The 14,723-nt window shown below is 41.2% G+C and overlaps 1 protein-coding gene across 3 annotated transcripts in view; it reads right to left on the reverse strand.

The window, feature by feature from the left end:
• The window catches only part of RMND5A (required for meiotic nuclear division 5 homolog A), a 67,540-nt gene extending 53,122 nt beyond the window's left edge, over positions 1–14,418 (reverse strand). For 2 of the 3 annotated variants that reach the window (XM_055327390.1, XM_055327389.1), the window contains exon 1: positions 14,123–14,418. In XM_055327390.1, the coding sequence (XP_055183365.1) occupies positions 14,123–14,264 (142 nt within the window). In that variant the 5' untranslated portion in view covers positions 14,265–14,418. The remainder of the gene's footprint in view (positions 1–14,122) is intronic. The other variant, XM_055327388.1, reaches the window with a different exon arrangement.
• Between the last annotated feature and the right edge of the window lie 305 nt (positions 14,419–14,723).

The raw sequence follows: 14,723 nt of genomic DNA on the forward strand, positions 1-14,723 counted from the left end.
TTTGGTCATGATCCCAAGGTCCTGGGATTCAGTCCTAGAACAGGCTCCCCGCAGGGAGTCTGCTTCCCCTCTGCCCATGTCTCTGTCCCTCATGAATAAATAAAATTAAAAAAAAAAAAAGAACCTAAAATATGTAGGTAGACGTGGGGAAAAAATTAATAGGCTTGTGTTTTGAGTAACAGTTTCTGTGTTTGTAAAAGAAAGCTATGCCAAGATTTGTCAAAAAAACAAAATACATTTCAACTTTGGAACCTAACATGTTCCTATAAAACTGTACCCAAGTCAGAATGTAGGAAGGTAGAACAAACTTACACAGTAAAAGGACTGCCCAGTTCCCACAAAGGGAAAAATTACAAAATTCTTAATTATAGCTTGGTTTTATAAGTAACTTTTCAATATAGTTCTATCATTTTGTACATTTACTTGTTCAATTATTTTCCTTTATTACTAATCACATGGCTTAAGTAAGACAACCATATGTCCGATTATATGACAAAATTTACTCATCATTTTGGCTCATCTAACACAATCAAGACAAAGATATTAAGATTGAAAACTAATGTTCTCATCCCTACTCAGTGTTTGCATTTTCAATTTTGTTTGCCACTTATTTTTAGGATATCAGAAAGGAAAAAACTCTCAAATAATTGTACACACTGTTAAAGAAAGATAATATTGCTAAAACTAAACAGCTGGTTGGTAGGCAGCACTATAATGGTATAGCTTGATATGTCTTCTCATGGACAGATAATCAAAAGTTCTAATTTGGTCTATAGAAGTCAGTGTAAAGGTGTCAATTACATGATGAAGTACATGCTGCCTAAGAGTCAAACACATGAGAGATGAGACCCCCCTACAATTAAAAGCACACTATAAAAAAATGGTGAAGCACAACACAGAAAGTTCATTTCTCTGATGACTATTATTCAGATGTCCAAAATGGCTGAAAACATCACCACCTAGGACTAGAATATTTTGGTAGAAGCAAATAGTAGCATTCCCTAGAAATCACTAAGACCTGACTTAGCAATCTTATGAATATCATGGAGGCAGAAAAAATTTTAAAATATTCAAGTTTATGGGCAGCCCTGGTGGCTCAGTGGGTTTAGCGCCGCCTCCAGCGCAGGGCATGATCCCGGAGACCTGAGATGGAGCCCCACATCAGGTTCCCTGCATGGAGCCTGCTTCTCCCTCTGCCTGTGTCTCTGCCTCTCTCTCTGTGTCTCTATGAATAAATAAATAAAATGTTTAAAAATAAATAAATAAATAAATAGAATATTCAAGTTTATAAATACTACATATATTGCATTTGAGCTCATCTGCATTATTAACAGTTAACTCTGCTTCATAAAATGGACAGAAGTCTTAAATTTAGAATTAAGTGGAAAATAAAATGGCACACAAGTTTTTATGAGACTACAAAGAAATCTGTTTAGTAAACATAATCCTAACTGTACCTAAATGAAAACTCAAACCTCAGAGCTATACTCCAGAATGCATTCTAGATTAATTCCTAAAAAAAATTACAAGAGGAAAAGCCAAAAGAAGGCTATAAGGGGAAAAAAATACTGTACATTATCCCACTGGTTTTTTTTTTCTTTTTTCTTTTTTCTTTTTTTTTTTAAGGGGAAAAGGGCCAGAGTGAGAGAATCTTAAACAGGTTCCACCCCCACAGGCTCCCCATATAGCTCAGACATGTGGCTTGATCTTAAAATCCTGAGATCAGGACCTGAGCTGAAATTCAAGAGTCAGACCCTTAACCACCTGAGCCATCCAGGCTACCCTATCCCACTCTTATTTTTAAAAGTCTTAATAACTTAAACAAAATGAGACTAGATAAAAGACAATACAGAGGGGAAAAAAAGACTAAAGTCAAAAGGAAGGGAGAACCATGACATTTAGAGTCAATTTACTGAATGCCTCTGTCAGCAATGTTCAAGGTACAGATCAAGTATTTTAGACAGATTAAGAAATTTAGGGTGGGAATAAAAGCAGATAAAGAAGAAAAAGGTCCAAGATTTATTCTGAAGAAGTCACTGGCAAGGTGAACACGGATACGCTTGCAAAACATTAAAACAGAAAAACTTGAAACTTGAAAAGGTAAGGTTGGTATTAAAATAATAATAATAAAAGGACCATTTCATACTGCAAGTAGCAAACTAAACTGTGGTCTATTGGGGTTTGGGACTTCTTTTGAGCTACTTCAGCACCTAGGACACAGCAGCTGTTCAACAGAGATTCACTCAGAGGAGGGGGGAAAAAAGGCACAAATAGAACATACTCCTTTTTTCCTAGAGGTAGTATACACCGAAAACAAAACAAACTTTTCTCAGCATATTTAGAGGTGGCAAATCTACAAAGTACAGTATTGTGGGGGTCAACCCCGGACCTCTCAGAACAGAACGCAGACTCAGGCGTGTCCTGATGCAGTATACCAAATCATAGTCTAGTGTGCTGCAAAACCAACCATAAGAAAGAGAGAAAGAGAGAGTAAATTTATATTTAAAAGCTAAATTAGGGATGCCTGGGTGGCTCAGTGGTTGGGCGTCTGCCTTTGGCTCAGGGCATGATCCCAGAGTTCTAGGATCAAGTCCCACATCAGGCTCCCTTCAAGGAGCCCTCTTCTCCCTCTGCCTGTGTCTCTGCCTCTCTCTCTCTCTCTGTGTCTCTCATGAATAAATAAATAAATCTTAAAAAAAAAAGGCTAAATTACATGGTACAGACTAATAGCGCTTCTAGTGCAGAGAGCTCAAAATGACTGGCATAGGGAAGAAACGGAAGGCTTCAAAAATACATGAGGAGGCAAGAACTGAGAGAGATGATAAGAAAAAGAGGACACACAGCACCAGTTTTTACATGTCTGCTAGACAGTCCCACTTTGGAGAGCCTATTCATTCCCTTCAAATTCAAAATACAGAGAATTAATCTCTAGCCATATCCTTATGTATTTCTGAAATGAAGGGCTGAACCAGATAAGGTTTCTTGTAGTCCTTAAGTATAAAAATCACACTTAAAAATCAAATTCAAATTTTACCTTCCCCTCTCATAAACTTTTCTTCCTGGTTCCGTATGGTCTACCTGTCTACTCGTGCTCAAATCTTAGAATAACCTTTGATTTTTCCAACCCTTCTCTCCCATCCTGCCAGACTACAACCACAACACCAAGTCCTGTTTAATTCCCTCCCTAAGGAGATCCCATGCATGGGTCCCTGTACATCTCTACCACTACTACCCAAAGACAGATCCCTCTTTCATCAGGTCTAAGTTGACACTTAGTCATCTTGCCTCTAGCCAAACAGTACTTACAACTCCAATCAACCTAAATGCTGCTAAATGGTCTCAGATCATATCCCTGTCCAGTCCCTGTTCAAAATGTACCCTGCACCCAAGTCATTCAAGATCTTCCCTCTCTCCTATTTTCCCTGGTATCTGTGACTGTATGAACCCTGATTCTAATTTAATTTTAATTCTTTTATCCTATTTCTCCCCGCTCTGGTCCTTTGCTGTTCCCAGAATGCCTCTTGTACTCTCACTCCTCTGCACCTTTGTTCTTTCCAACCACCACTCTGGCTTCCTACTATCCACATTCAATCTCGGTTATTGAAACTTGACAGGTTAGAGGACTCTCTATCTCCAATCCCACTCCTTCTTGCCTGTACCATTCAGTCAGCATTGGCCTATAAACATGGCCTTGCATTACCAGGCACTGTTTGTTAAAAACATACCAGTGTCATCTCCCTAACTAGACAGAAAGTTCTTAGAGCATGAGAACAATTGCTTGCCCTTTGTAACTCCCACAAGATTTAGCCTAGTTCCACAAATAATTGGCAATTAATAACTACTGACCAGGTGCTCTAAACTTCAATTGAAATCTCTCTTTCTCTCTTATACACACACACACCAGCAGTTCTTTCTAACAGATTCTTCTCTTCCCATTTCTCTGATCTGCAAGTATTTGTACCAAAAGAAGCACTGCTATTTATACTGTATCATGGTCATGGTTTTTTCCCCCATCTCAAATGTAAAAGTCTGATCTCATTATCCAACTAAAGTTTCTTGAAGACTTTCTTATGCTTTCTGAATATTCCTTATGGTGTCAGGCAGACCACTGGGCACAGAATGGTAGCTAACATACACCAGTATAAAGATATATCAAAGTATCCCAATTAAAACACTGCTTAACACTGCTTAAAGGCATAGACCTTAAAAAAACAAAAAGGCACAGACATTAAACACAACAAATATATCTTTTCAGATTTTAAAGCCAGTTTATATCCATTATCCATTCAATTCCCATAACTCTGTGACATAAATTACCAGTTTACTGAAGAGGATACAGGTTAAGCAAGATTATAAAACCAGTAAAGTGGCAGTGGCAAACCCAGATCTCCTGAGCTCATAAGGACAAAATGTTGTGGCCTACTCTCTAAGTGGCAGACTCATCTTCTTATCTCCCTAAACAGCCTCCAAGTTCCAGAAGGATGAGGCCACATAGGGTGGTTCTTCCAAGTCACTCCTTATCTCCTTCTGAATACCTTCAAATAATCAATAATGAAATATTAAACCTATATGGACCCCACAGATAGAGCAAGCTCATCAAAGATGATACACAGCCGGACACAAATGCCTCAAAATGACAAATTAGTATACAGGTTCAATCTTAAGTGTTAAAAGACACTGCACTATAGCCATATGGACTCCCAGAACGCTGTTCCCTAAAAACCATTCTGAGCTGAGCCATATAATGACCAAACCCAAATAAGATCAAAGTATATTTCTAAAAGTCTCAAGTCCTGCTGGAGATTCTAGTCTCTGTTCCTTGAGAGATTAGCACCTAATCTAAGAGGAAGGCCAGATGTTTCTGCCATTTTTCTATAAACTCTTGAAGATTAAAAAAAAAAAAATCTCCAGTTTAGAGAGCATCATGTCCCTGGTATCTATCAACTTCTAGGGATTACACAGAGCACCATGGGGCTCCAGTACAAAGCAACTAGAATGCTCTAGAATTCTCCTCTATAGTGCATTTTAAGGTCATTTTCAAATATTTTACAGATGAAGAAGCAGGACCCCAAATAAAAACAAGAGAGTTTTAATGTCCCAAGTGAACAGTTTACCAAAACACCATTTTCACTCTCCTAACAACTAAGAGACTAAGACATGGAAAGGATGGAAATTTCTCTATATACCCTCATATGATATCACAGAAGCGTTGCCAAGTTTCTCTCTCACCAATGTTATTATCCAGTGTTAGAAACTACATTAAAGATAAAATAACCTTAGGAAAATTATTTTACTATGTAACGCATACAAGCAATTCCAAGTAAATTCCTAAAGGTAACATGAACCAAATTGTATTTTTTTAAATCTACAAATTAAGTTGCACTAGCAACTCAGTATTTGAATTGTATGAAGGTTATAGTTAGGAGGCAAGGCAAAAGTTGAAAAATAGAAATAGAAAACACCTCATGACATTGTTATTGATATAACTTGTAGCTACTCAACTATAACAGACATTTATCACTTTTGTCTGGGTGCAAGTTTTCCTTTCTAGAGCTCTCTCCATTGCCGTACATCTCCTGACACAGGATAAGCAGAGCCCAAGGTAGCCAATGGATTCCATGCCCTGACCCCAGTTACTGATTGAGGGAGAGGCTTATGACCCAAACCAAGACAATATAGATACTCCCTGGTAATTTTATGTTTGAAAATGCAGGGAAAAAACGGCATATTCCTGTCATTGGGATCACTATGATATAGGATATGAACTCCACTGACCACTTTTACCTCCATGTGGAGAAAGCTCCTCTGAGAATGAAGTCGACCATGGAAAGCACAGTTGAGTGAGGAAGAGAAAAAGATTAGTCCTTATGACATTCTTTCTGCTTCTGGAGCTAGCTGGCCTTACCTTAGCCTATTTAGTCACAAGTGAACAAAGTCCATTTTAATTAAAACTATTCTGTCACCTGCAATCAAAAGACTCCGGAGTAACAAACTAGTCTGAATGAATAAGGTGCCAAATAACAAAGAATTATCTCCTAAGAGGCTGGAAAGGAATGGCTGACAAAGTTAAATCAGCTTCTAAACCTAACTGGAAATACCCACACTAACCTACTATTATTCTCACCATCTAACACAGCCCAGGTAGCTTGCTAACTGGTCTACTCTTTTCTTAGGGTATCTGAACAATGACTACTGTTATTCACTCCAACTTTTCTGACCTACTTATCTGCTACTTTCCAAAATAGACGTTAAATGTAGATATCAAATTTTATTCAATTCAAATTTAAAGACCTTCTTCTCTTAATAGCGTCTTGTTAAATGTTCAGTAAAAAGCTGAGAGATCAGATATTGTAGCCTACTCCAAGTACTCCAAACAATAAGGCTGAATAAACAAACCACTTGTCTACCAAATCCTGATCCTTTAATATTTATTCAATAGAATATATTCAACTCTGGTAGGCTCTGAAAAGCACAGAAATTTATATATATATATATATATATATATATATATATATATATATATACACACACACTTTTTTATATATATAAAAGTGTATATATATACACTTTTATATAAAGGTATGCCTATTTATATATATATATAAAATATATACAACTCCAATTCTAGAATGAAGAGTTACACCTACCATGTGACCCTGAATCAATTTTCTGTCTACTGATACAAGTCATACCACAGAAATTATTTTAAAACGTGGCCACAATTTGCTTTTTCTTTCATGCTTATAATTGCCTATTTACTTTCCCATTTGTTACCTTCAAATTTTAAAAACTGGAAGCTGTTCTGCAACTGGTAACTAAATTCTCTTTGTTTCACCTAAGAAAGAAAGATGGAGGATTATGGTTTGAATGAGTATTACTAAGAGTCAGACCACACAAACACGCAAGTTCTAGAAGCTAATATATGTGTTGACCACTCCTACAAATCAAGTTGTCTTTACCAACTTGCAAATTGCAGTAACACTAAGCCTAAATCACAGTAAGTAGAATTGCATATCCAATGCCTCAAAGTAAAAATGAATAGTGACAAATTATTATTCCCCTGAATTTTCTTAAAAATTTTCCTGGAAGCTAGAATTTATCTGTGAGGTAGGCAACTAGGTAGTCCAGAAATAAAAAGAGAGTAGGAGGGAGATTTCTTACTGGGTATCCTTTTTTTGTCATTTGAATTTATACCATTTGAACATATTATCTCAAAATAAATAAAACCTAAATTTAGAAAACTAAAAAAGAAATTGAGAATCATTTTCAGATACAACTCCCTATAACAGCCCAGAAATAGCTTGTTTAAAAAAAAAAAAAAAAAGGGATCCCTGGGTGGCGCAGCGGTTTGGCGCCTGCCTTTGGCCCAGGGCGCGATCCTGGAGACCCGGGATCGAATCCCACGTCGGGCTCCGGGTGCATGGAGCCTGCTTCTCCCTCTGCCTGTGTCTCTGCCTCTCTCTCTCTCTCTCTCTCTCTGTGTGACTATCATAAATAAATAAAAAAAAAAAATTTAAAAAAAAAAAAAAAAAAAACCAGCTCCATGCCCAGCATGGGGCTTGAACTCACCACCCTGAGATCAAGACCTGAGCTGAAATCAACAGACATTTAACTAACTGAGCCACTCAGGTAGCCACCTAACCTAGAAATAACTTTTAAAAATACGACACACCCTTGACTCCTACAAAGATTGTACTTTTCCTAGTACACTTCAAACATGTTATGAATGCTACCCTATTGTTTCAGTCTAATCTCCATTTACCAAATGTGAAAATAGAGTATCAGCAATACATGACATATACTTCTTTTCTGTTCTCCCTTCTACCATACAAGTGCCGATGGGAAACAAAATATATTTGCTAAGAGAAAAAAAATAAATGTTAAAAACCATACAAATAATTACAAGTCAAGTCACAAAAATTTATCCATATTATCTGTTAATCAAAGTTTGTCCAAAGAATGATTCCCACACTACTGACGTGAATGGTGATTTTAGCGGTATGTGAAGTATTTTAATAGTCATGAATTTGCTTTTAATAGTTTATCTAATACACCAAATCTATGATTTCACAAATATCAGTGCCTACGGTGAGGATAAATCTACTTAAGTGAAACCATGAACCCATCTGAAAAATAAGAGTACACATGTGAGAGTGGAAGTTTGAGAAGCACCAGTGCATTACCCAAATTAGATCAAGGGCACACTGGGAATGATCACCAAATAGTATCAATCACAATGCATCTTATTTTATTTTATTTTTTTATTTATTTATGATAGTCACAGAGAGAGAGAGAGAGAGAGAGAGAGAGAGAGAGAGAGAGGCAGAGACACAGGCAGAGGGAGAAGCAGGCTCCATGCACCGGGAGCCCGACGTGGGATTCGATCCCGGGTCTCCAGGATCGCGCCCTGGGCCAAAGGCAGGCGCCAAACCGCTGCGCCACCCAGGGATCCCCACAATGCATCTTAAATTAGACCAAACTTCATATGCACAGGGAAACTCACTGAAAAGCTGGTACAACTAAATAACAGTGCTCTCTCCTCTTTCCAAAAAGTTGAGAAAATTAAGAGAATCTAAAGTTTAATCAAAGTAAGGTTAAGAATCCAAGCTTGGTACAATCCTTGAACTTCTAGCAAATTAAGCTTAAAAATGGTATTCCTTTCCCATCCCAAACATCTCAGCACAGACCTTTCATTTGCTGTGAACAGTCCTCTTTAATCCCTTTTACTTCAGACACCTAACTCAGCAGGTTCTGGATCACTCCCCCATCATCCAATCTATCACTCTGAAGTCCCCCAGGCAGCTCTTGGGCCTGAAGAAAGCCTTTAAGTCAATCAGTCTTCAGGAAGAAGAATGATCAGGCTTCAGAACTTCTTTTTAGTATTCGCTGTGATTCTTTACTGCCTCTTCTCTCTTCTATTACTGCTGCCCCTCAAATACCAAAACTCCATGGCTATGACCTAGCCAAAGCCTGCACTTAACTGTCAGAGCCTTATACTCTCAAAGGACTCCTCTGACTTAGGCCTCACATTCCCATTAAAAATAAATTAATTAAAAGAAAAAAAAAGATTTTCCTTTTCCCAGACTGGACTTGGTTAGGGGTAGATTAAATGGCAGAGTACAAACTAACCCATCAGGTGTGAGTGACCATCCACATCACCCTTCTTCTCCCAAAAGGTATTTGAATGAAGACAAATGCATTTTAAAATAATTAATTACAGAAAATTTATATGAAAGAATTTCAGCCTATGTAGAGGCAATTTAGAGCAGATGAAGAAATGTTAGGGCTCACTGCAGGACTATGTGTAGGCCAGTTGCCAGGTGAGCCCCCTTTGGCCAGATTTTATTCACAATCTGGAATAAAAGTGGTGAGAGTGGACACAGGTCGTCAACAGACTTACTAAATAACCCATTTAGTAAGATCAGTTCCCACCACAAACTATTCTTTTTTTTTTTATATAAATTAATTTTTATTGGTGTTCAATTTACCAACATACAGAATAACACCCAGTGCTCATTCCGTCAAGTGTCCCCCTCAGTGCCCGTCACCCATTCACCCCCACCCCCCGCCCTCCTCCCCCTCCACCACCCCTAGTTCATTTCCCAGAGTTAGAAGTCTTTATGTTCTGTCTCCCTTTCTGATATTTCTCACACATTTCTTCTCCCTTCCCTTATATTCCCTTTCACTATTATTCATATTCCCCAAATGAATGAGAACATACACTGTTTGTCCTTCTCCGGTTACTGTGGCCAAGTTCAAAAAGGGTGTTGCCTGAGTTCTCCTCTGGGATTTTGATGGAATCTTGTCTCACATTTAGATCTTTCATCTATTTTGAGTTTATCTTTGTGTATGGTGCAAGAGAGTGGTCCAGTTTCATTCTTCTGCATGTGGATGTCCAATTTTCCCAGCACCATTTATTGAAGAGACTGTCTTTCTTCCAGTGGATCGTCTTTCCTCCTTTATCATATATTAGTTGACCATAAAGTTCAGGGTCCACTTCTGGGTTCTCTATTCTGTTCCACTGATCTATATGTCTGTTTCTGTGCCAGTACCACACTGTCTTGATGACCACAGCTTTGTAGTACAACCTGAAATCTGGCATTGTGATGCCCCCAGATATGGTTTTCTTTTTTAAAATTCCCCTGGCTGTTCGGGGTCTTTTCTGATTCCACACAAATCTTAAAATAACTTGTTCTAAGTCTCTGAAGAAAGTCCATGGTATTTTGATAGGGATTGCATTATACGTGTAAATTGCCCTGGGTAACATTGACATTTTCACAATATTAATTCTGCCAATCCATGAGCATGGAATATTTTTCCATCTCTTTGTGTCTTCCTCAATTTCTTTCAGAAGTGTTCTATAGTTTTTAGGGTATATTTTGAGAACCATTTGAATGGTAAATGGTTCTCCAACCTTTTATTTTCAGGTTGTAGGTGTCCTTCTGTCTAAAATGAGTCTCTTGTAGACAGCAAATAGATGGGTCCTGCTTTTTTATCCAGTCTGAAACCCCGCGCCTTTTGATGGGGTCATTAAGCCCATTCACGTTCAGAGTTACTATTGACAGATACGAGTTTAGTGTCATCATGATATCTATTTAGTCCTTGTTTTTGTGGATTGTTCCACTGAACTTCTTCTTAAAGGGGAATTTTAAGAGTCCCCCTTAAAATTTCTTGCAGAGCTGGTTTGGAGGTCACATATTCTTTCAGTTCCTGCCTGTCTTGGAAGCTCTTTATCTCTCCTTCCATTTTGAATGAGAGCCTTGCTGGATAAAGTATTCTTGGTTGCATGTTCTTCTCATTTAGGACCCTGAATATATCCTGCCAGCCCTTTCTGGCCTGCCAGGTCTCTGTGGAGAGGTCTGCTGTTACCCTAATATTCCTCCCCATGAAAGTCAGGGACTTCTTGTCTCTTGCTGCTTTAAGGATCTTCTCTTTATCTTTGGAATTTGCAAGCTTCACTACCACAAACTATTCTAACTGTCCTCATTTAGTACAGTTGTTCACACACTTTGGAAAAAAGATATTTAAACATAAGAAAAATAGGGGATGCCTGGGTGGCTCAATGGTTTGGTTCCTGCCTTCAGCCCAGGGCGTGATCTTGGAGTCCTGGGATCGAGTCCCACATCGGGCTCCCTGAATGGAGTCTGCTTTTCCCTCTGCCTTGTGTCTCTGCCTCTCTCCCTCTCTGTGTCTCTCATGAATAAATAAAATCTTAAAAAAAAAAAGCGTATAAACATCAGAAAATATAAATCATCCTTAAAAATTTAACTAACCCCTTGACCATAGCTAAAAAGGTATTTCTGAATCAGGCAGTTACTCACCATCAGTATGATACCATGATCTATATGGTTCCCAAGATTCTACTTTATTCACATGATATTCTTACAAGAATATTATCACAATTCCAGAGAATGAGATCCAAAGCACAGACAGATGGTCCCAATTGGAGCCCCTCTCTCAGATCATAGGAGCTCACAAGATCAATTGCCCAGACAAATATATTCAAACTTGAAAATGGAGTTCCAAATTCAGATTTCAGTAGACATGACTTTAGGAAGGGTATATCTAAGATACAAATGTAATATCCACCACATCACTAGCAAAGAATATCAGAAATTACCTGCTTTGAAAATTCCTATAATCTAGATACCAAAGCACGATGTCTGCCTTCACACATAAGAATACTGTAAGAAAAAAAAAAGAGTCCACTTTGGAAACCAGACCTGGTATTTATTTTTCTTTCGTGTCTCATAACTGCCTTTAGTCACGTAATCCTATTATTAAAAAATTAAAGAAAATCAAAGAAATACTAATATCAAACTGCAATTTGGTAGACAAGACAGTAAAAAATAGGTGGCTGAGAAAGGAACATATGTAATTCACCAAGTCAGACCATTTGAATAGTATGGCATACTCTGTGGCTAATACCCTCACACCATATATTCCTTGCGAAACTCCGATACCAAGCAAAAACAATCTGTCTAAAGCAAACTCCTGCTTCGGCATTTTCTGCCAATTATTTTATCCATCTAAGATAGGCCCCAAATTCCCTAAAATGAGGCTTGCAATCACATTCCCCTTTAATTAATACCACCCCCCTCCTTTTTTGTAGGAAGATATTTTACTTTCCATCTTCTCTCTCAAATTTTGCCTATCCAACCCCTCAATCTCTGACCTGGTCCCTAAAAAGGAAACGTTCCTTCCACCTCTCCAAGTTTAGAACCTTCACTCATTCTCTACCTTCCAGTCTTTAACAAGACAAAGATTTCCTGTAACAGATGGGCAGGAAGGTGGACAGAGACAGAGGGACACAGGCATGCACACACCCCTCCCATTCCTGTACTTAAACAGCCTTGGGCGTCCTTACACTTCAGTTCGCACATTTTTCTTTACACCCACTAATCTAGTTTATTTTAACTCTTTGAAGCTGCAAGCACAGAGGGTCACTGACTTCCAGTAGCCAAATACAAGCTGCACAACCTCTCTTTTTCTAAGCTCCTGCCTTTTCTGCTTCTGCTGGCTCCTCCAGCTCTCTCTCCAAGAGGCGTTCAAGGTGTAGTTAGACCCTACAGTCTTTCTTCCCTGCTGCCTACGTGACCTCCTTCACTCTCCTCTGTAGAAATACTAGGAAACCATCTTCGATCATACTTTCCCCAATTCTAACCATGCACCTTTAGCCACCGGTGAACATTAAGTTCTTGATTCTGTCTTCACTAGCCCTTCAGCTTTATCTCACATGCCCCAAATCAAATTCACCAGAGCCTTTCCAGGACCCCCCCCCCCATTCAACTCCACCTCGGCTTCCCCTTCACAGGCAGCTAACTGGTCTGCTTATTTTTCCATATTAATATTTTAACTCCCATTCCCACTACGGTTGCAGGCTCACTTCTTATCTGGACTTCAAAAGTGACTGCCATGTTCAGAATAGGAGGTTTTCAGACTCCTTTATTATGGGCTAGCACTTCCCCTCCACTGAAAGGAGTCTAGAAAGAAAGATGTAGGAGAGGAAAGGAGGGGAGAGGCTCAGCTGCACCACTGCCTTCACCTCACCCTATGTAACAGCATTTCATCCCAGCTACCAAACTTTCCATAAATTGCTGTTCAGCCTAGGAGTTGAAAAGGCTCCCCCAAACTCTTGAATGAACCCATTAAATAAAGTCCTTCATTTCTTGAGCAGGAGGAATCACCACTATGAATATGTTACTCTAAGGATACCAGACCTTTAATGTTACTAAAAAAAAAAAAAACAAACCAAAAACCCTCCCCAACCAGCTTCCACAAGTTAACTTCCGCAAAGTATCTGCCCCCAGGTCCTAGAGCAATAATGAAATAATCTAGGCAGACCACCTTCTACAGAAAATCGTGTTTTCTAAAAGGAAAACAAGTAAAAACTTGACCAGGTAAGGCAAGTATCTAACAACTTGCGCCACAATTTGCTTCAGGAAAGTTGCCTGTTCTTCCTCAGGCTACATTAGGAGAGCTGAACAGTTCGATTCGGCTCGTTTCCTAGGAATCCTGTCTGTGCTGCTGCGGAGCTAAGAGCTGCTTCCACACAAGAGTCAAATCGTGAAGTTGCAGCAACGGCTGTTCTGTTAACCCACAGCTAAGAATAACACTCGACTTTCTAATTTAAAAAAAGAACGGAAAGAAGAAGAAGGGGGGGAAAAAAAAGACTTGGAAAGTAAGTCCCCGGACCAAGGATCTGGGGCAGAAGAAGGGGCTTCCGGCACTGACCCTCTTATCAACCAGAGCCTTGGGTCCAACGCACTTAGCGCACCTTCGACCGCGGGGACCTGAGCGCGCCCGGCCGGGCGGGGGCGAGGGCCGCCCACCCCGGGACGGTGGCAGTTTGCAAGGGCCACGGACCAGCCCCCACACACGTCTAACCCGGCTGGACCCCGCCGTTCCGGGCTGGGTTTCCGGGTGGATAGCGCTCACTCTTAATTGACAACGAGGTCGGGGCAGGTTCGAGGCAAATCGGGAGAAAGAACAGTCACAGGGGCAGGGGCGCGGGGTGGGGTGAGGGGTCTCCGCGTCTCGGGGGAGGCAGGGGCATCCCTCCTGGCCCGCCGGGGCCCGAGGGGCCGGGCCCTGCCCCGCGCGCCCACCCGGGCCGCCCTACCGTGGCTCTGCAGGATCTCGTGCTTGAGGCCGCCCGTGTAGTCGATAAGCTCCTCCAGGCCGCGCTCGCACAGCTGCCCGTAGCCCGAGAACTTGTGCAGCACCTTCTCCAGCTCGCGCTCCACCGTCACGCATTGATCCATCCCGGAGGCGGCGGCGGCGCTCGGCTCCCCGGCGCCCGGGTGTCCGCAGCCGTTCGGCCCGGGCCCGGCCGAGGCCGCGTCCTGCTCCTCGTCCCCCAGGCGGGCGGCGCGGGCGGCGCGGGCGGCGGCGGCGGCGACCGAGGCAGCGGGTGCGCTAGCCGCGGCGCCGGGGGAGCCCGGTGCAGCCCGTGCCCGCCTGCCCCATGCCCCCTCCCCCCCGCCCCCGGAGCCTCGCCGCCGCTCCCGCTCGCTCTCCCCACCCGGCCCCGCGACCCTGGTCCTCACTCGCCGCGTTCGGCTGCCCGCGGCGGCGCCGCCGATTGTTTTTGTTTTCACGGGAACCGACCGATGACCTGGTTCTCCCGGGCGGCACCAAGCGCCGCCGACCCGAGGGGGGGGAGCAGCCACCCCAGCAAGGGAAAGAGGCGGCGCGGGCCGTACCAAGCGCACCCTCGAGGG

Source organism: Nyctereutes procyonoides, unplaced genomic scaffold (genome assembly GCF_905146905.1).
Source record: "Nyctereutes procyonoides isolate TBG_1078 unplaced genomic scaffold, NYPRO_anot_genome, whole genome shotgun sequence".
NCBI classification, from domain to species: domain Eukaryota; kingdom Metazoa; phylum Chordata; class Mammalia; order Carnivora; family Canidae; genus Nyctereutes; species Nyctereutes procyonoides.